This window comes from Mastigoproctus giganteus, chromosome 7, assembly GCF_048544385.1.
Source record: "Mastigoproctus giganteus isolate SK-2022 chromosome 7, ASM4854438v1, whole genome shotgun sequence".
Taxonomy (NCBI): Eukaryota; Metazoa; Arthropoda; class Arachnida; order Uropygi; family Thelyphonidae; genus Mastigoproctus; species Mastigoproctus giganteus.
The window spans coordinates 138736267-138756061 of NC_143581.1; the positions used below are offsets into that span (position 1 = coordinate 138736267).

General features: G+C 36.2%; 1 protein-coding gene across 2 annotated transcripts in view; it reads left to right on the forward strand.

Moving 5' to 3' along the window:
* Positions 1-17994, forward strand: part of LOC150083222 (charged multivesicular body protein 7) — a 266289-nt gene extending 248295 nt beyond the window's left edge. The window contains exons 9-10 of one of the 2 annotated variants that reach the window (XM_090377112.1): positions 12282-12474; positions 17655-17994. In XM_090377112.1, the coding sequence (XP_090233238.1) occupies positions 12282-12474; positions 17655-17743 (282 nt within the window). In that variant the 3' untranslated portion in view covers positions 17744-17994. Of the gene's footprint in view, positions 1-12281; positions 12475-17538; positions 17586-17654 lie in introns of those variants that run through there. The other variant, XM_090377114.1, reaches the window with a different exon arrangement.
* Positions 17995-19795: the final 1801 nt, after the last annotated feature.

Consider the following 19795-nt stretch of genomic DNA (forward strand, 5'->3'; position numbering starts at 1 on the left):
CTTGTATAGTAGTTGTTCATGTGGAACACTGTCAAAAACCGTACTTAAATGTTCCTGTCCAGATATTACAGGTTGAGAAGACAGGAGGTACTTGTCGATATTAGACTTGGATTTCTGTAGATTATAATTTTTTGGAAATAAATGTGAAGGAAGGTTCTTCCAGAAAACAGAAGTAGGATAGATAAATGAGGCAGAGGAAAAGTTAGCTTTCCTCTTCCTAATTTATGTGTGAATTTTGAATTGGACAGTGAATGGATGTTGACTAATTGAAGCACATGTTTGGACTAATTTTGAAGAACCCAGGACTTTTTTGCAATGATATTACAGATGCCAATTCAAAACAGTGCCTGTGGAAGTATCTATGCAAAAGAAAAAGACATGCTGCAGAAACCAAACCTCTGTGAAACAGAGTGGAGAGACTTTGCAAGAGATAGGTCACTAATTAATCCAGCTGTCCTCTTTTAGTAGATTCAGGGGTCTCAAGAGAGGTTTGAGGCATCACCCCAGATGTGGGAACAAATATTCCTTGTTAGGGATCTATAAGTGGTTATTAGTTGTTGAGAACAAAAGTAACACAAGTGTGAAATCCCAGTAGAGATATGTGATCTTGTCCAGAAATCTGGGTGTCATTGAAGATAAGCATAGGAACAGTAGACTTCTTTTTTTTTTTTTTTTTGCAAGAAATAAAACAGGACAGAGTTTTAGAAGGATTGAACTTAACTGAGTTTTCTGCACCTCCAATTGGGGTTACCTGAAAATAGGCTTTTAAGGAATTGGTGGTGGATATTTTGAGAAGTTGAAGCTGTTTATGAAGGACAAGGTTTCTCATACTGGAAGGTGGAATGTGTTATGCTATTATCAGCAAAACTATGAATAGGATTTCCAGTTATTGCAAGAAAGTCGTTAGTATACAAAAGGAAAAGAATGGGATAAAGAACTAAACTTGGCGGGGATACTGGCCATAGTTGAGGAGTTAGAAGACGGAACTGTCTACTATAACCATGCAATGAGTGGGCACAGAAAAAACAAATGGCAATTCATAGGATGTTTAGAAGACTATACCAAATATGATCAAGATCCTCAGAAATACTGAGAGCAACTGTTTGAGTTTCATCAAACTTTCCATTGAATTTGTCCAAAGGTGATTAACATAAGCCAGTATATCACCAGTGGACCAACACTGATGGAAAGTTTCAAGTTAGTCTTAAGAGTAATTCCAAAGTAATTGATTTCTGAATTACTTTGGAAAGAATACAGGTAGGTACAGTGGGAGAACACAGGAATATGCCACTCTTTTCACGAACCAGCTAGATGTGAGGAAATTTTCCACACAAATAGAAAAGCACCATTGGAATAAAGAATTTTTAAAAACGACAGAAAATAGGAGCACAGGTTTTTAAAATAAGTGGAAAAATGCCACAAGAACCTGCAGCTTTCTCGTCTTCAAGTTTACAATTTTTCTAACATCCTTCTGTCAGAATAACATGGGAGGCATTGAGTACAGTGTGTTTGGTATGGCAGGAGGGAATTTGGAAGGATCATTGATACAAGAGTTAAAAGAAAAGTAAGGTGCTAAAAAGTCAGCTTTATCTTTAGCTGAGGATGCAATGAAAACATCACATTGTAACAGAGGTGAAAGTATAGATGGTCAGAAGTTGTGTGGCCAGTAGCTTGGGCAAGAGACGAGAAGGCTGCAATTTGTGCGTGCCATGATCGTCAAGGTCATGGCACGCACAAATTGCACAACTGAGGTACGGAGTAACAAGCAAAAAAGTAGAAAAGAAGAGAAGATTCTTAAAATTTATTTGGTTTTTTTTTTTTTTTTTTTTTTTTTTTATATGACTGAAGATTTCAGTGAAGGGGATACACACATTTCACCATAATAACATAAAAACTCACATAATTCCAGCTATTGGTATTATCGCAAATGCAATAAGATTGAGTTTACTACCTGTTTATAATTAGATGCACTAACAGAAAAGCCCAATAAACCGAAAAAACTGCAAATTGTTTTTTCGGGTAGTGACCCCCAGAAAAGTGCTTTAGTAAAATGTGAACTCGTGTGGGGTGATAATAATGAGTTTTCGCCTTAACCCTGTGAAGTTCTTTACAGAAAATTTCATTTTGATCATTATCATGGTGCCGACTAAAAGAATAAGTGACAGCGGTACTAGTAGATCTACCAACAAAAGGAAAGCGATCGATTTGGATCAGAAAATTAAAATAATAAAGATGTATGAAAATGTCAAACATTAACAAGTATCGCACCGAATTCAGATATTGTCAATAATAATATAGTAGCAATATGTTATTAGTCATTTCCGAGTTACGTAAAACTCATCTTATGTAAGGAGTTCTGGAACGTATCTCTTATGTACGTCGGGGACTTCTATATTTTTGGATTAACCGGGAAATCGATTATCCAGATTTTTTTTTTACCGTCTATCCTGGAAAATCGAGAGTCTACCGTATTTTGATAGAATGTAAATAAAATGTAAGTAGTAAGTACTATATATATTTTTTTTTTTTTTTTTAATTTTTAATAGGGAGGGTAAAAGCTACAAATTCTTCCATAAAGAGAGGGAGGGTAGTCCTAGCATTGTCGCTGTTATGGGTATTATTGCACCAGGCATCCATATAACTGTTCACCGCCTGCAATAAAGATATTAACACAGTGTTCATGACAAAATTCAGGTAAAATTATATAAGTAATAATAATAAAATTAAACTTAAAATAATAAGTCAGTGTATGTGGCAATAAGTGGATTTGATGGGAGATATAAGGCAAATCTGAAGTAAATGTAACCTGGTAAATAAGAACAGGTTTTATATGTGATATGACAAGTTGAATTGAAGTATAAGTAATATACACTTTAAGAAAAAAGGATACATACAGAGGAACGGAAGTAAGTAAAGGCAAATGGTATTTGAAAAGGAAACTAAAGTGTGGTAAAGGAGGTGTAAAGTAATGCATAAAAAGGAGGCTAAGGTAGTGTAGAGAAAAGGATAGTAATAGCATCCCCATTGCCATCGTGTTACACTAATAGCTCAGTGGACGGTAAAACAAAGTATAGAAAAATAAAGAAATGAAAAGAATTTTTAAAAATACTCAGGCGAACTAGGAGCATAACTTCCCAACTTCTTAGAGCGGGCATTGGTTAAGAAAGCATTAACAGAAAAATATGTTAATATCATATGCCTGCAAGAAAGAACTGTAAAGTTTTTTATAAGGGAAATATATAAAATTTTAATTGAATATACAGGGTGTCCAAAGTTCACAGCTGTTGCTGCTAGTAGCATTGTTGTGCTATTCATTCAAGATGCCGTTTGTACAAGAGAAAGCTCAGTGTGTTGTTTTGGTTAGCTGAAACAGAATCTCCTGTGACTGTACAGAGAATGTTTAGAGCCAAGTATAGTAGAAATCCTTCAGACATAAAGCTTATTAAATCGTGGATGGAAATGTTTTTTTTTTTTTTGGCAACTGGGTCAGTTGAGAAAGGGAAAAGCATTGGCAAACCATCCGTTTCTGAAGAAACAGTGGGTGCAATTTAAGATGCTTTTACACGTCACTTAGTAAATCCATGCAACAAGCTTCACGGCAGTTACAAGTACCAAAGTCTACAGTGTGCAAAGTGTTGCGGAAACATCTAAAGCTATATGCCTACAAAGTTCAGATACTTCAACAGTTGAAACCAAATGATCATCGTAAACATGAGGAATTTGCTAACCTCATATTGAATAAAATTGATGAGGATAATCAGTTTTGAACATTCGTAATAAAATACGTAAGTATAAATAAAGTAATAAAATACTTATGTATTTTATTACAATTATTTGTGTTTGGTAATGATTTGGTTACAAATGTGTGTTCAATCTTGGGTGGTCGGCACCTAACCCTATTTTTCCCATAGGGCCTGTTATTTATATTGCATGATTTTGCATTGCACGAAGGTTTCTAGGAACACAACTATCATGCTATACGAGGACTGGCTGTACCAATGACCTTCCACAGGTTGTTCATTTACTTACAAGAATACCAGACAATCCTAACCATACAGCCAACACGCTTGATCTTTTTCTCACAAACAACCCTTCAAGTACACTGTCAAAGTGAGTGGTCTTTTAGGTACCTCACATCACAACTTGGCGATTGTTTCTTTTCTTCAATGGAGCCTTTATCTCATGGCTATTCCCAACCTTGTGTTGTTTGGCATTACAAGGATGCAAAATGGGATCACCTAAGAGATTTCTTTTCCTTGGTCAGATTACTGTTTCAAAACTTCTGATGTCAATGTTTGCTCACATTGTGTCAGTGAAATTATTCTTGTATAAATGGAATCCTTTATTCCACGCTCCACTTTAAAATCTTGTCCTTTATCTAAACCTTGCAGAACGTTTGTTTTTCGGATGAGGCTTCATTTCATGTTAGTGGTGAAGTCAATAGACACAATGTGTGTATTTGGGGATCTGAAAATCCACGTGTGGTAAGAGAGCATATTCGTAACAATCCCAAAATCAATGTATGGTGTGCGCCCTATAAACATGATTACATTATTAGACCTTTCTTCTTCCACGAAAACACAATTAGTACAAACGTGTTTTTAGACATTCTCATTAAGTATGCCATACCCCAATTGGAACAGAGGTAGCCTACTGTTATCTTTCAGCTGGATGGAGCACCCTCTCATTGGGCTCAAGTTGTTTGTGACACTTTGGATAAGGCATTTCAAAACCGTTGGATGGGCAGGGATGGACTGATTTCATGGCCCCCAAGGTCGCCAGACATAACCCCACTGGATTTCTTTCTTTGGGGATATGTTAAAGACTTGGTGTATGCAACAGCTGTTCCAGATATTGAAACGTTATGAGAGCGGATTACACGTGCCGTTAAATGCATCGCCCCACAGATGTTAAAAAATATACAGAGAGAGAGAGATTGAATATCACGTTGATATTCTACTGGCCACAAGAGACGCTGATGTTGAAGTTGTTTAAAGTCCTTATGTATTGATAAAAACTTTTAATATTAGCATACAATTCAGTTAAATTTTGTTAACCTCCCAATAGTACTATGTATATAAAGTGCTTAGCATCATAATACACAGCCATTTCTGAATAAACAGAAAATTTTTAAGGTGGCATCGTTTTAGGTTATATCTCATATTGTGAATGCCTTCACAACGAGTTGCCATGATATTGCACTACTTCGAATAAGTAACGCTTCACCTAAGGAGAAGACTAGTGTTACTTATTCTCAGATAGGTACCACCACCCAGACAGCACTGTTTCAGGGCTATTTGGCCCTTCGTCAGTGAGTGGGTAGGTACCCAAGTGATGCAATGATGGCGTGGAGTTATACTTCATAACTGTTTTTGCCATCATTGCATCACTTGGGTACCTACCCACTCACTGACGAAGGGCCAAATAGCCCTGAAACAGTGCTGTCTGGGTGGTGGTACCTATCTGAGAATAAGTAACACTAGTCTTCTCCTTAGGTGAAGCGTTACTTATTCGAAGTAGTGCAATATCATGGCAACTCGTTGTGAAGGCATTCACAATATGAGATATAACCTAAAACGATGCCACCTTAAAAATTTTCTGTTTATTCAGAAATGGCTGTGTATTATGATGCTAAGCACTTTATATACATAGTCTAAATTTGTTCGCAGCTTGAGGCTCTAGCCCTAAATGCGCCTTAGTCTAAATACATCATACACCATCAGGCATCTCTCATATTGTGGAGTTATACTTCATAACTGTTTTTGCCATCATTGCATCACTTGGGTACCTACCCACTCACTGACGAAGGGCCAAATAGCCCTGAAACAGTGCTGTCTGGGTGGTGGTACCTATCTGAGAATAAGTAACACTAGTCTTCTCCTTAGGTGAAGCATTACTTATTCGAAGTAGTGCAATATCATGGCAACTCGTTGTGAAGGCATTCACAATATGAGATATAACCTAAAACGATGCCACCTTAAAAATTTTCTGTTTATTCAGAAATGGCTGTGTATTATGATGCTAAGCACTTTATATACATAGTCTAAATTTGTTCGCAGCTTGAGGCTCTAGCCCTAAATGCGCCTTAGTCTCCCAATAGTAATAAAATTTTTGTAACAAAATGTAATCAGGCTAATCATTTGTGGACACCCTGTATATTACATCAGTAAAGGTAGAAATAATTACTGTTGGAACTATATAGGAAAAACAGTGATGCAAAGTAAGTTAACCTCCCAATAGTAATAAAATTTTTGTAACAAAATGTAATCAGGCTAATCATTTGTGGATACCCTGTATATTACATCAGTAAAGGTAGAAATAATTACTGTTGGAACTATATAGGAAAAACAGTGATGCAAAGTAAGTTAAAGCCAAGTAAAATATAAAAGGTAAACAGTAGTAAAGATAGATAAAAAATAACGAAAGGAAGCCGTAAACGGATTGAAAGAGGAGAGTAAAGTAAATATGACAAGGATATAATAAACTAAAAGATGGGAAGGACATAGAAGTATTTCAATAGAAAAAAAATATCTGTAAATGAAAAATGAAAGTATTGTGGCTGTGTCAATATACGGTCAAACTTGGTTATAACAACCATGGAAATAACGAGATCACAGCTGTAATGAGCAAAAAGCCATAGTGATTTTAATTTACGCATATTCCCATACAGTCGCTCACTGTTATAATGACTGTACTACACGGATATAGTGAACAAATTTTGATAACAATGCAAACATTCTTAATTGCTTGGGTAGTCAAAAAAACCCAATTCTTGGAATAGACGAAAATGAAAAGGGCAACTTAGCTTTATGACCTTGTCCTTCCAGGGAAGGGGCTATACAATAGTGCATTCGGGCTATACAGTTCCGCTTGTCGCATTACCCTATTTACAGATTGCCTTGTATTCACTGAACCATAAATTTATTTCAGGACTCCTAAGAACTTTGTATGCAGATCACTATCATTTCAAAGTAAAATCAGTTAGAAACGAACCATTTCTTCGGAAACATATCTACTAACAAAAAAAAGTCTCTCTTGATTCACAAAAAAGTTAAAATTATTCGTGAGTTAGAATGTGGTGCAAAAAATGAAGTGTGTAAAAAGTTTTCATTGTCCTCTTCAAGTGTATCGCCATTGTGGAAGAATTGAGAATTACAGCTCTGGTTCATACTATTGTGGAAGAATAAAGATATTTACATATTGGCACTGGAAAAGAAGATAACCTGAAAAAAATAAAAAATAAAAAAAAATTAGAAAGGGCGAGGTTACAAATGTTGATGAAGCATTACTTCACCACACAAAGAAGTGCTGGATTTTCAATGGACGGTCCGATCCAGGCCCTGCAAATGGGGAATGCACTGGATGCACTGCACCAGGGTCCCCAATAGAGGGAGCCATCAAAGTCTCAATAAATAAACAAAGCTCCTTAAACCCTTTTGCATCCGGGGCCCCCAAGTACTTTTGCACGGACCTGGTCCGATCTTGAAGGCTCAAGCTGAAAAATTTGCTAAACAATTTGGATGCGACGATTTCATGTGTGACAACAGTTGACTGGATCAATTTAAAAACCGACATAACATCGTTTATGCAAAAATTATTGGAGAATTTCAATCTGCAGATCCAATAATGGCAAATGAATGGATTGACCGTGTTTGGGCAGAAATCGGGAAAAATTTCAGTGACGAAGACATCTACAATGCCGACGAAACAGGACTTTTTTATAATTTGACACGTGACAATACAGGGTGTCCCAAAAAGGTGTAACCAATTTTAAATGTTTGTAACAAATGTAATTTTAATGATAGAAACACAAAACCTGCGCTAAATGTGAGAAAAACAGTTGAAGTTTTTACTGACATTCAACATGTGCACCACTTGTCATACGAACAATATTTAATCGGTAATAAAGTTCATCCCATGTTTTTTTAAAGGATGTCATGCTTAACCATGGTAATTGCATTTGTAATCCTGCACTTTAAGTCTGCAATGTCTGCAACAGGGGTCTTGTAGACAGTCTGTCTTTGATGAATCCCCATAAGAAGAAATCACAAGGGGATAAATCTGGTGAACGTGGTGGCCACGCAATGGGACCATCACGCCCAATCCAACGGCCAGGAAACTTCTCACCAAGAGACCTCCTCACACTCAAAGCCCAATGTGGCAGCACTCCATCCTGTTGGAAAATAACCCCATTTGGCAGTTCATCCATTTGAGGATACACGTAAAGCTCAAGCATGTCCTGGTAATTTTCCACTCTCACAGTCACTTCTTGAAAGAAAAAGGGTCCAATAACACGATCAACCATGATGCCACACCACACATTCACCTTTGGGCTATCCCGCGGGTTATGTGCTGGAGAATCTGCAGTTTATAAGGGTGCATTTTCAATTTTCTTTGCAACACTCTATGCACCAAAGTCTTGGGGATGGCCAGTTGCTGTGCTGCTGTTCTAACGGATTTTCGAGGACTACGAACAAATGTGTCTCTCACAACTTCCACTCTTTCCTGCATCAATGCTGGTCGACCAGGGCTTTCCTTAGGATGGATGCTACTGTTTCCTTGAATAGCTGATATCACTTTCTGATGCTGTTATGGGTTGGTGGCTTTATCCTGTATTTACTCCTGAAATTACACTGAACCTGCGTTTCAGACCGGGTTTCAATAAACCACTCCACTACCTGTGCTTTGGTCACGGGATCCATTTGTTACCTCTCTACTTAAACTTCAAGACAACCGTCACAATCTGCAAAAGAAAAGAACGAATTATTGAAGTAAAAACTTACTGTTTTTCTCACATTTAACGCAGGTTTTGTGTTTCTATCATTAAAATTACATTTTTTACAAACATTTAAAATTGGTTACACCTTTTTTGGGACACTGTATATTTAAATTCAAAGGGAAAAAATGTGTTGGTGGAAAAAACCAAAGGCTCGCTTGACAGTGTAAGCACAAGTATGACAGGAACTGATAAAAAAAAAAAAAAAAACTTTATCAGAAAATCGTTAAAACCTCAGTGTTTCAAAAATGTAAGGAAACTTTCTGTGGATTACACTGCAAACAAGAAAGCTTAGATGATTTCGAATATTTTCGGCAATGCATAAATGATTGGAATAAGGAGCTATTCAACAAGAAGAAAAATATTTTATTGTTAGTTGATAACTTTCCTGCATATCCCCAGATTCGAAATTTGTCCAACATTAAGCTAGTGTTTCTGCCTACTAATGTGACGTCAATTTTACAGCCAGTGGACATAGGTGTAATTCATATCTGCCTGTACAATTACCCCTAGGTCCTTTTCAGTCTCTACCACTGTCAGTGTAGTACCACACAGTTGATATGTTACTCTGGGGTTACTGCTTCCCATATGTAGTACTTTACATTTGTCAGTGTTAAACTTCAGTTGCCACCTCTCAGCCCACCTGCTCAACTTTTCTAGATGCTGTTGCAGCAGCATACTGTCATTAGTGTCCTTAACAATCCTGCCAACCTTCGTATCGTCTGCAAACTTGGACATTAATCCTGATATACCATCATCAATATCATTAATAAATACAGAAAACAACAATGGACTCAGCACTGAACTCTGGGGGACTCCACTAATAACATTAGTCCACGAGGAACTGTCCATTGATTGCCACTCTCTGTTTTCTCCCACTCAACCATCCCTTTATCCATAACAGCAATTTGCCTCCAATGCCACAGTGCTCCAATTTGTGCAGCAGTCTTCCATGTGCAACATTATCAAAAGCCTTTCTAAGATCCAAATATATGATATCAAAATCATTCTTTGCATCCAGTTCCTTTGTGACCACATCATACTATCCAGTCAGATTGGTCAGACAAGACTTCACCTTAACAAACCCATGCTGTGTCCGAGCTATAACTGAAGTTTTGTCTATATGTTCCTGCAATGCTTCTTTAACCAGTGCCTCCATTAATTTCCCTAGAACAGAAGTTAAACTAACAGGTCTGTAATTACCTGTGTCGCCCTTTGATCCTCCGTTGTGTATTGGGGTCACATTTGCACATCTCCAGTCCATGGGTACCTCCCCTCCCCTCCCCTGAGTGCAATGAAGTTCTCATAATTATGGCTAAGGGTTTGCTTACTTCCTTTGCTGCCTCCTTTAATATAACTGGATAGATTCCATCCATCTCGGGTGCCTTTCTTATGTTTAACTTCCAACAATTTCTCCTCCACTCTACTCTCAGTTATTACAAGATTATCTAGCTTACTGCCAGAGTTTAAACACCTCTGGCATTCCCCTCCCTGAATAACTCATGTGTGAATGTAGATGCAAAATATTCATTTAGTTTGTTAGCTACCTGAGCAGGATCAACAGTTGAACCATCGATATCAATTAGACTAATCTGATTCATCCCCTTCCTTCTAGGGTTTACTTAAGTAAAGAACTCTTTGCTGTTTTTATTTGCATCCTTTGCCAAAGATTTCTCGCAATCTGCCTTTGTCTGCCTAACCTCCTTCATGACTTGGTTACAGACCAGCTTATATCTGTCATAGGCTTCCATGTCACCTGTTCATTTATATGTACCCCATGCATTTTTCTTCTTTGCCACATGTCTAATTAGTTCATCTGATATCCATTTAGACCTAAATCTTGAACAATATTTCTTAGTTGGTAGTTCCTTTATCTGCAGATTCTTAATGCATGAAGAACCACTACTGATAATTAGATCAAGAGTATTACTCCCTCTAGTTGCCTCCCAAACATGCTGCTGTAGAAAACAGTCATCCAATAAATCCACAAAAGCCTTGTTATTGTGTGAGTGACCAACCCACAAAAATCCAGTCAATATCTGGGAAATTAAAATCCCCATTATAAGACTCTCTGATTTACTGGCCCACTCCATTTCTGTTTACATTTTATTATACTCTTCAGTGCCATTAGGCAGCCTATGACCCACTTGTCCTCTCAATTTTGCTTTCTCAGTGCTTATGTCACACCAAACTGACTGGACAATGCACTGTCCAGCCATGTCGACTGCCTGTACTTCCTAGGATTTTATGTGTTTATTAACCAATAGCATAACCCCTCCTCCCTTCCTATCCTGTTTATCCTTCCTGTACACATTGTACTCTCCAAATTGAAGTTCTGCATTCCTTATATCTGTGTGACGCTACATCTCTGCTATCCCAAAAGCATCTGCCTTTGATGTTTTGACCAACACCTCAAATTCATCAAATTTATTTACGAAACTCCCAGCATTGGTGTACACGCAAGTATACATGCACCTGTTCCTATTCTTAGATACCCTAACACAGCCCATGTATTTACTTGTTCTGCAATGACTCCCAGCAGTCTCTGGAATCCCCTGCACCTTGTTTTCCAGGCTGCTGCTCAATCCAATAGAAGCAGTGCATGAATCATTTTCACCTCTGCCAGCAGCTACTCTTAATCTATTAGGCCATGTATCCTCCCCAAGCTAGCAGTTTTCCGACCTACCTAAGACTACCTCCATAGCATCAGCAAATATTCTTGCACCCTTTCTAATTAAGTGTATTCCATCACTGTAGAAGCAGTCGCTCCTGTTAACAAGCACAGACCAGGCTAAGAAAACTTCTACTCTTTGAGCCGAATTGATTGACAAGGCTTACCATATAATCCCTCCTATGGTGTCTGAGCAGAATTGCAGACACTTTCAAATTCAACCCTAATTCACGGCTTTTTTCAACATGGACCTGTACTTGTTAAGTAATTCCTCCGGTCTCCTACTCTTAATATGACAGGGCTAGGGGATAATTAAATTACATATAGGCAAATTGCCCATATAGCAAGCTGAGTCTTTCAGTCAAATTTAAAATTGAGATATTCCCAAGCAGTCTTGAGAGTAACATCAATGAATAAAATTCCACACAAAGCAACTGACTGGTTAATAATATCACAAGGCCATTGAGCCACCATTGGAACCTGCAGTTTGCTGAGGTAGCTGGGAACAGTTAAATTAGATATAAATAAATTGCCTGTATAGCAGGCTGAGTTTCTAGTCTTATATATAGTTTAAAAATTTTTTTGTTAAATTCTATGTCAAGTAATATTTATTGTAGCTTATCAGAATTTAATACCCAATAGTGGATTTTTTACTATCTTTTCCGGTGGGTTACTTTGGAGTGACATATAGCCCATATTTCATTAGTACAATATATAATTTTAAATTAATTCATGGAAATTTGGATAAAATATAAATTATCATTTTTGCATTTAAGTGTTAATATTTGAATAATATGTTAAATCTGTAAGTAAAGAAATAATTTTTTCTTTTAGGTAATGGATATGCAAGCTGACATCGACAGCATTTTGTCTAAGCCAGTAACTTCATATCACGAACCAGATGAATCAGAATTGGAGTCTGAACTACAACTATTAATAAGTAGTGTGAAAGACGCTCCCAAACCTGAGGTCTTTGATAAACCAATTCCAGGCATAAGTGATGTTATAAAAGATTTGAGGAAAAATGGTTTGTGTTTCTATATACTAATGTGTATCACATTATAATATCAAATATAAAACTCATTAATTCCCTGGTTCCAAAATGAAACGAATAAATACAATTGGACCCCATTATAGTGCTCTCTGTATTTTGATACCCTTCCCTAGAATAGTTCTATTCACTTCCAAACGCCTTGGAGAGGGGTTATCCATAGGAGTTGTTTGGGTGCCTGAGTGGTCCTTCAATAAAAATCTTTTAATGATGAATATAATTTTCCAATCTACTGCAATTCTCAGTACTTGTTTTCAAAGGGGTGTTCTTTGATTTAAATTGACCTTTTTGGTGTGTCCATCAGTAACTTAATCTCTGTGTTAGTTTTCTATAGCCGTTTGTACTGCCACTAGTTTCCTATGTCCACAGCTGTAAAAAACTATGGTTATTTAGTGCTATAGATGGAAAATATATCAAAGCAATCATTATCTCTTTCATATTTCAAAAATATACACTATTTACATCATCCTGCCTGGTTGTGTTTATATACCATTATACTGCCACTAATTAGCACTTCAGCTAATTAGTGGCAGTATAATGGAATTCCATTATTTGCAATTCCAAATAATGGAATTGCAAATATTCCATTGTAAATATTCCACATTATTTGGAATATTTGCAATATTCCAAATAATGTGGAATATTGCAGATTTGCAATATTCCACACAATTTGACTCCAGAAAAAAAAAAAAAAAAAACAACAGAGTAGACTTGGGCAAATAAAAGATTGATTGTTTTGAAACACAGGTTCAAAACTTCTTAAATCAAATAGTGACTTGTGATGAAACTTAGATTTTTCACTGTGATCCAGAGACAAAACAACAGTTGAGTGAGTGGAAGCATTCTGATTCACCAAGACCTAAGAAAAATTTGAACTTCTTGTTCGGATGACAAACAAATAGTTCTTGTGCCTTTTGACATAAAAGGCATTCTTGTTACACATTTTGTGCCTTGTGGAACAACTATGAATAAGGAAGCATACTCTGAGGTTCTCAGAGTCAAACTTTGGTGGTCCGTGAGAAATATCAAGAACTTTCCAGCGTGGAGTGGTTTCTCCATCAAGACAGTGCCACACCCCATACAGCTAATATTGTGCAGCCAGTGATCACTGCCATAGGTGACGATCTGCCACATCCCCCTTAGTCCTGTGTGTTTACTTCCTGTTTCCACATCTGAAGAAAGCTCTGAAAGGCAAGCATTTTGCATCTGACAACAATGCTTGCAGAGCCACAACAGAAGCACTTCTCAGTCATTCAAAAAATGGCTTGCAAGAAGCATTTAATGCATGGGTGATTATTATAATTATCTTGTTAGCAATTAATTATTTACATTAATGTATATATAAAAGTAATGCGTGGTAGCAAAAGTATTTCGAGAAGGAGAAATCCACAGAAGATTCATATGATGACAATTAAGATGAGATCTAGCACTGGTCTGCGAATTAAATGATCACCCCTCATAAATAGTTTCAACTTCTCTTTTTTTAAAATGGACACAAGATCAAACTTAAATTGGACATTTGAAGGAGACTGGATTTGGGTGAGCATTAGATTTACATTTTTAGTGGTTTTGAGCAATTTGAAAATCAACAGTATGAAATCTGTTATTGTAAATAATATGAATACGGTATAAGGTTCCATAATTTTAAGATAAGCTTTCTTGCATTAAAATTATAGTACCTTATATGTTTACTGTGTACTGGATTACTTTTGTATTTAATATTGTTATGTAAAGAATTAGTTGCCCTTAAAATTAGCCAGAAACACTGGTTATGCCAACAGGTTAAAATTATTTAAATTATATTCACCCACTTAACGCAGGTTAGTTGGCACTCTATTTTTATGACTCCAATTCGAGGATTTAGTGTCAAATAATGTTAACTAGAAAATTGCATTTTCTTTTTGCGATAACTTTAGTTTTACTTTATACAAATAACAATGCATATCATAGAACTGTATCTCTCTAAAACTTTACAAGTTAGCTTAGGCTGTAAATACATTTCTAGTAAACCAAGAAAACAACAAGTGACTTTTTTTGGTTAATTACAAAGACATCAACTAGAAAATGATTGAATTAAGAGCACTAAGTGGGGCATGCTCATACTTAAATATAAGTTGATCTCAATAAGAAGGTACAAGCCATAAATTTTATGGTGTCAAATTATGGCAGTAATAAGAGTTGTGATGTGATGATGAAAGTGGGGGATGCAATTCTCACAAGAAATACTGTTTTATTGATATCAAAAAAAAAAGAGGGGGGGGGGGTAGAGGTTCAGTATATCCACTGAAACTAGGAAAAAAAAACAAAAATTAGATAGGATACTGTGCATTATATTTCAGGCACATTTGATTTTCTTTCTGAAATTAACTGACATTTTTTTCTCATTCTGTGATTAATAGAAGTAAAATAAATAATTATCTTGTTAGCAATTAATTACATTAATGTATATATAAAAGTAATTATTTTCACACCGCTGCCCTTACTCAACATATTCACCTAGTGCTTTGTACATAATATTTATTTTCTTATTAATGAAAATCCGTCCAGTGGAAGTCAGTGTTACCACATGCAGACTATTGGGTGGGCAGATGGATGGACAGACATAATGAAGATAATAGAATATATGTGAATGTGCCCAAATAAGGGGGGCACCCATGACTGCTGCTGTGCAGTGAAGGACTAAAGTAGGTTTACTTGCAGTTCAGTTTACTTAGCAGCAACATTATCACTGCATTTTGCTGCTAAGTAAGTTTATTAGTCAGTAGGTAACAAAGGTTGCTTGGGTTACTTTTTGTAGTCAGGTCTCTCTCTCTCTCTCTCTCTCTCTCTCTCTCTCTGTGTTCGTTCGTTCCCTCCCCTTTCTTCAGAAAGTTCTTGTGAGAGGGAGAGGAGAGAAAGAGACATAAATTGTATTAGTCTATAACAGTGATATTCAAACTGGGTTCCACAAGACATTTTCTGAAGTTTTGCAAAAATTATATATATATATATATATATATATATATATTTTTTTTTTTATTATTATTATTGTTATTTTTTTTTTTTTTTCATAATTATATTTCCCTTTCTACTTCTCACCATTAAAACAGTTATGCTGTTCTTGTTGCTATTGATGGCAATCTTTAAGCATTATCCATGAAAAGAATGAAAATTTTCTAATGATTACATAGAGGATTTTTGTGCCTCTATCTTAGATTATATTGTGTCTCTATCTTATCCATTAAAGGGTTTCTCAATCTAACACATGGAAATGATTGCACTCATCCATCATTCCATACAAATCCCTGTTGTGAGACTTAAAGTTTTGAAAGAATCCATTTCAACAGTTTCTCTGGACTGGTACATATTCTCCACCCGTGCAGAACACATGGATTTGCACTGAAAGCTCACCTATTGCTGACCAAATACATCCCTTCATGTTCACAATTTATACATCTGGTAATGGTTACTTTTAACAGGGTAATGTTAAAATTCCATTTGTGGAATTCCAACATTACCCTGTTAATTCAACAATATCCGGTTAATTTTAACATTACCCTGTTAATTCATCATGCCATTTGTGGATCATTTGGGAACATGAGGTTCCTTGTGAATCTGGGAGCATGAGGGTAACTTTAATACTTCCATCGGCCTGACTCACCAGATCTCCACCTGACTGAGCATCTGTAGGATGAGATGAGGTGAAATGAACTGTTTGTGGCTGGGATCCACAAGCACCCAATCTGAGGCAGTTGCAAGACATGAATGAGTCTGCATGGGCAAGCATCCATTTAGAATGCTTTTGACACCTCGTGTGTCTAAGTGACTCATTGTTCTAAGGACTAAAGTAGGTCTACTTGCAGTTCAGTTGGTGTCTAATAAACATGTGTATGCACCTGTGTTTGTTCTATCTTTTACTCTTTTATTGGTTAAAATAAATAATAATCCTCCATAATGAAGTAGAGTTTAAATATTTTCACGTAATGCATTGAATTGATAATGCAGTAGATAGCAGACAACCAGTCACAAGTTGGGCCAACATGGTGATATACTGGTCTTCAGAATAGAACATACCACAGACATGAAGATCAATATCAATGTTACAAGGAAATTTCGTCAAGTCTCCAGTCTTAAATTTGAGCCTATAACAGGTAGAAACTCGGGAGAGGTATCTATTTGGCAGCAGAACATTGTACAGTTTTCACCAATGATTCCCTTACATATATTCATATTATATTCGTTAATTACTATTTTAGCTGTATACATTATGAAGCTCCAAACCTCTCAGTGCCTCTGCAAAAATTATTTGTTACTATACCAATTTCTAGCATAAAGTTAAATTTTTCATATATTATTATTTCTTAGCTTGTGACATATAAAGTCACAATAATGCTATATGAGACAATAATCCCAAAGAAAGTAGATAAAAAATGGATGATGATTTCTAATGATATATTAAGTAAAGGGGCATGTTAACATATGCTGGAGAATTGTGTTTACCAGTATATGCTACTTTATTTCAGTAGTTTTAGTTTCATGTTTCAGTAGTGTATTTAATTGAATAGATATTAATTTGTAAAGTACAAATTGGAATATTCTGACTATCGAGAATAAGAAATATTGCAGCTTGATAGATAGAGTTATCAGAAGGAATATGTTGATTTCAGACTAAATAGAGAAGTAGTTTTTACTTATTCCTTTTTTGTTAAATACACAGGGTGTTTCATAACAAATGAGGCTTAATTTCAGGATTTATTCAGGACCTGAAAACAAGGGAAAAAAGTTTGTATGAATGTGTGTGCCTGATCCTCAATGGTTAGAGAGCTTTAAATGGTAAAAAATAATAGAAAGTTTTAAACAGAAAAAATAATAAATAAGATTAAGCTGACAATACCTAGCAAAGTGTTTATTCATAGTAAGTATGTATTTGCATATTCTTATTTACTTTTTATTATTTCCTTACTATTGAAAACAACATAGCATTTTTTTAAAATTCAAACAGCCATAGCTCCATAACTGCTCAGATACATGCTTATATGAATTTTTTTTCACGGTTTTCAGGTTCTGATTCAATTCTGAAGTATGACAGCACATCATGAAACATCCTGCATAATGTATTTGATTGATATGTTTTTTGACATTATGATAAAAACCTAACTGATTCAATATTTTCACAGATATGCCATCTACTTCGATGCTATCAGACACTGCATCAGCTCTTAACAAACAGATACAGAAAAGGGATGAAGTATTACTTCCTGCATGAAGCTTTGGTTTTTTGTTTTTTTAACTGATTATGTATTATTTATATAGTGATCTCACATTTTACTGTGCATAAAGTTTAGAAATTCTTTAGTTAGTTTCTGTAATGTACTTACTGAGTTCAGTTTAAAATGTTCACTCTTTTTCACTGCTGAAAAGTTAAATGATGGAAGTGCTTTCCATTTTAATTGTGCAAAGGGTGAAGGATAATGTGTGATGCTGGATTTAAGGTCCTTAATTTACATAGGCAAGAAGGTAAGGAATTATATAATTTTAAGGTTTGTAAGTGTTTAATGTACAAAAATTTAAATAAACAAGAAAAAGCATTTGGTTTATGTCTTGCCTCCCCAGTATACACCACTCAAAATTGTGCCTTCAGGTTGGTGAAGATTTAAGTTTTGTCAGATTACATGACATATACAATATATTACATGAATATTGTGTAATATATATTGTGTATTATGTGAGAAATCTTCTTCATGCATATCAGCCGAGACATCAGTATAAATCTAATGGGTCTATCTGTGCATCTTCTAATATACTGCTGTCCATTTAGCAGCAGTATATTAGAAAGTTTCTGTAGTACTGTGGCAATACTACAGAAATGGGTCCTGTCAGTATCAGCACGACAAATCTCCATGCCATTGCAACAGCTGACCGGGCTAGCCGAGTGGGTAAAGTACCTGCCCAGCAACCCAAAGGTCGCGGGTTCGATTCCCGCCTCGGGCTTGGATCAAAGTACTGCAAAAACCTTGGGAGGTGCAATATGGCCACAGAAGCCGATGCACCAACAACTACCAAATCAAAAAAAAGCCATTGCAACAAGGGGTCATACAGAATGATGGCTTTGGTGGCTTTTTTTTTTTCTCCCCCAAACTGGCTATGGCATCTGCTTTGCACCATGAGTAGAGGGGAATTATGGCCAACACCTATCAGAAGTTGGTAGACTATATGACCAGGAGGGTTGAGGCTATTACAGAAGCGAAAGGTGATATACACTGGCAGACAAAACAAACTGCATCACTTGTGGATTTTGCAAATAATGTTTTCCGCTGCATTGTTTGTTGCATAATTGTTCGAAATGCATTTGTTAGATGGGATATATATCTCTGTGAATGAAATCCAATAAAAAGACTCCACCTAATATACCTAATTGCAATAAATATCTTCCCAAAGGGTAAAATGCATAATTAATGAAAATATGAGAAATCATGCAAATGGCAATCATGACAACCAAACATACATTTTATTGCATTTACGTGTACAGACTGAAATGACAAGTCAACATAATAGTATTATGTGCTGTAAATCAGTAAAATAAGTCCTCAATGTTTTGTTGTTTTCCTCCTCAAGCTGCAGTTACAGCCTTGCAACGATCTGGCATAGAGTTAATCAACGTCTGGATATACGGTTGGTTGCCCAATTTCGTGGTACCACACCCTTACTCCTGCAGCTGAATCTTACTTGTTGGCTTCTTCTGAGCAATTTTAGAAGACATTATGAACCAGAAATTTTCAATAGAGTTAAAATCTGGACTGTTGCTGGACCAATCCAACTCTGTAATGCCAGAATTTCTGAGGTATGACTCTCACCTTAAGGGAGAAAAACAAGGGAAAACATTGGTCTAAGTATGTTTTAAGCCTTGTGAGACAAGAAAACAAACTCATTAAATCTAAATAGCATAAAACTTAACAATTTTGCTGTGTGGCAAGGTGCTGAGTCCTGTTCAAAAATGCAGTTTTGGATGTCTGTGTGGTTGATCCCTAATAACGGGTTTCAGGCACTCCTCCAAGATAGCAGTGTAGGTTTCTGCATTCACCGTTCCGTTAATAAATTCACCCCACCCCTTTACTTGTTATGCATCCCCAGACCATCTGACCGGCGGGGAACTTTACAGTCGGTGTTATGCAGTCAGGATGGTGTGCCTCCGATTTTCGTCTTCTGACATATCGCTTTCCATCCGAGCCATGCAGATGGAATTTCAATTTGTCAGAAAAGATGATTGTGTCCCATTGCTCTTTTGTCCATGAAATATGCGCTTTATCCCAAGCAAGTC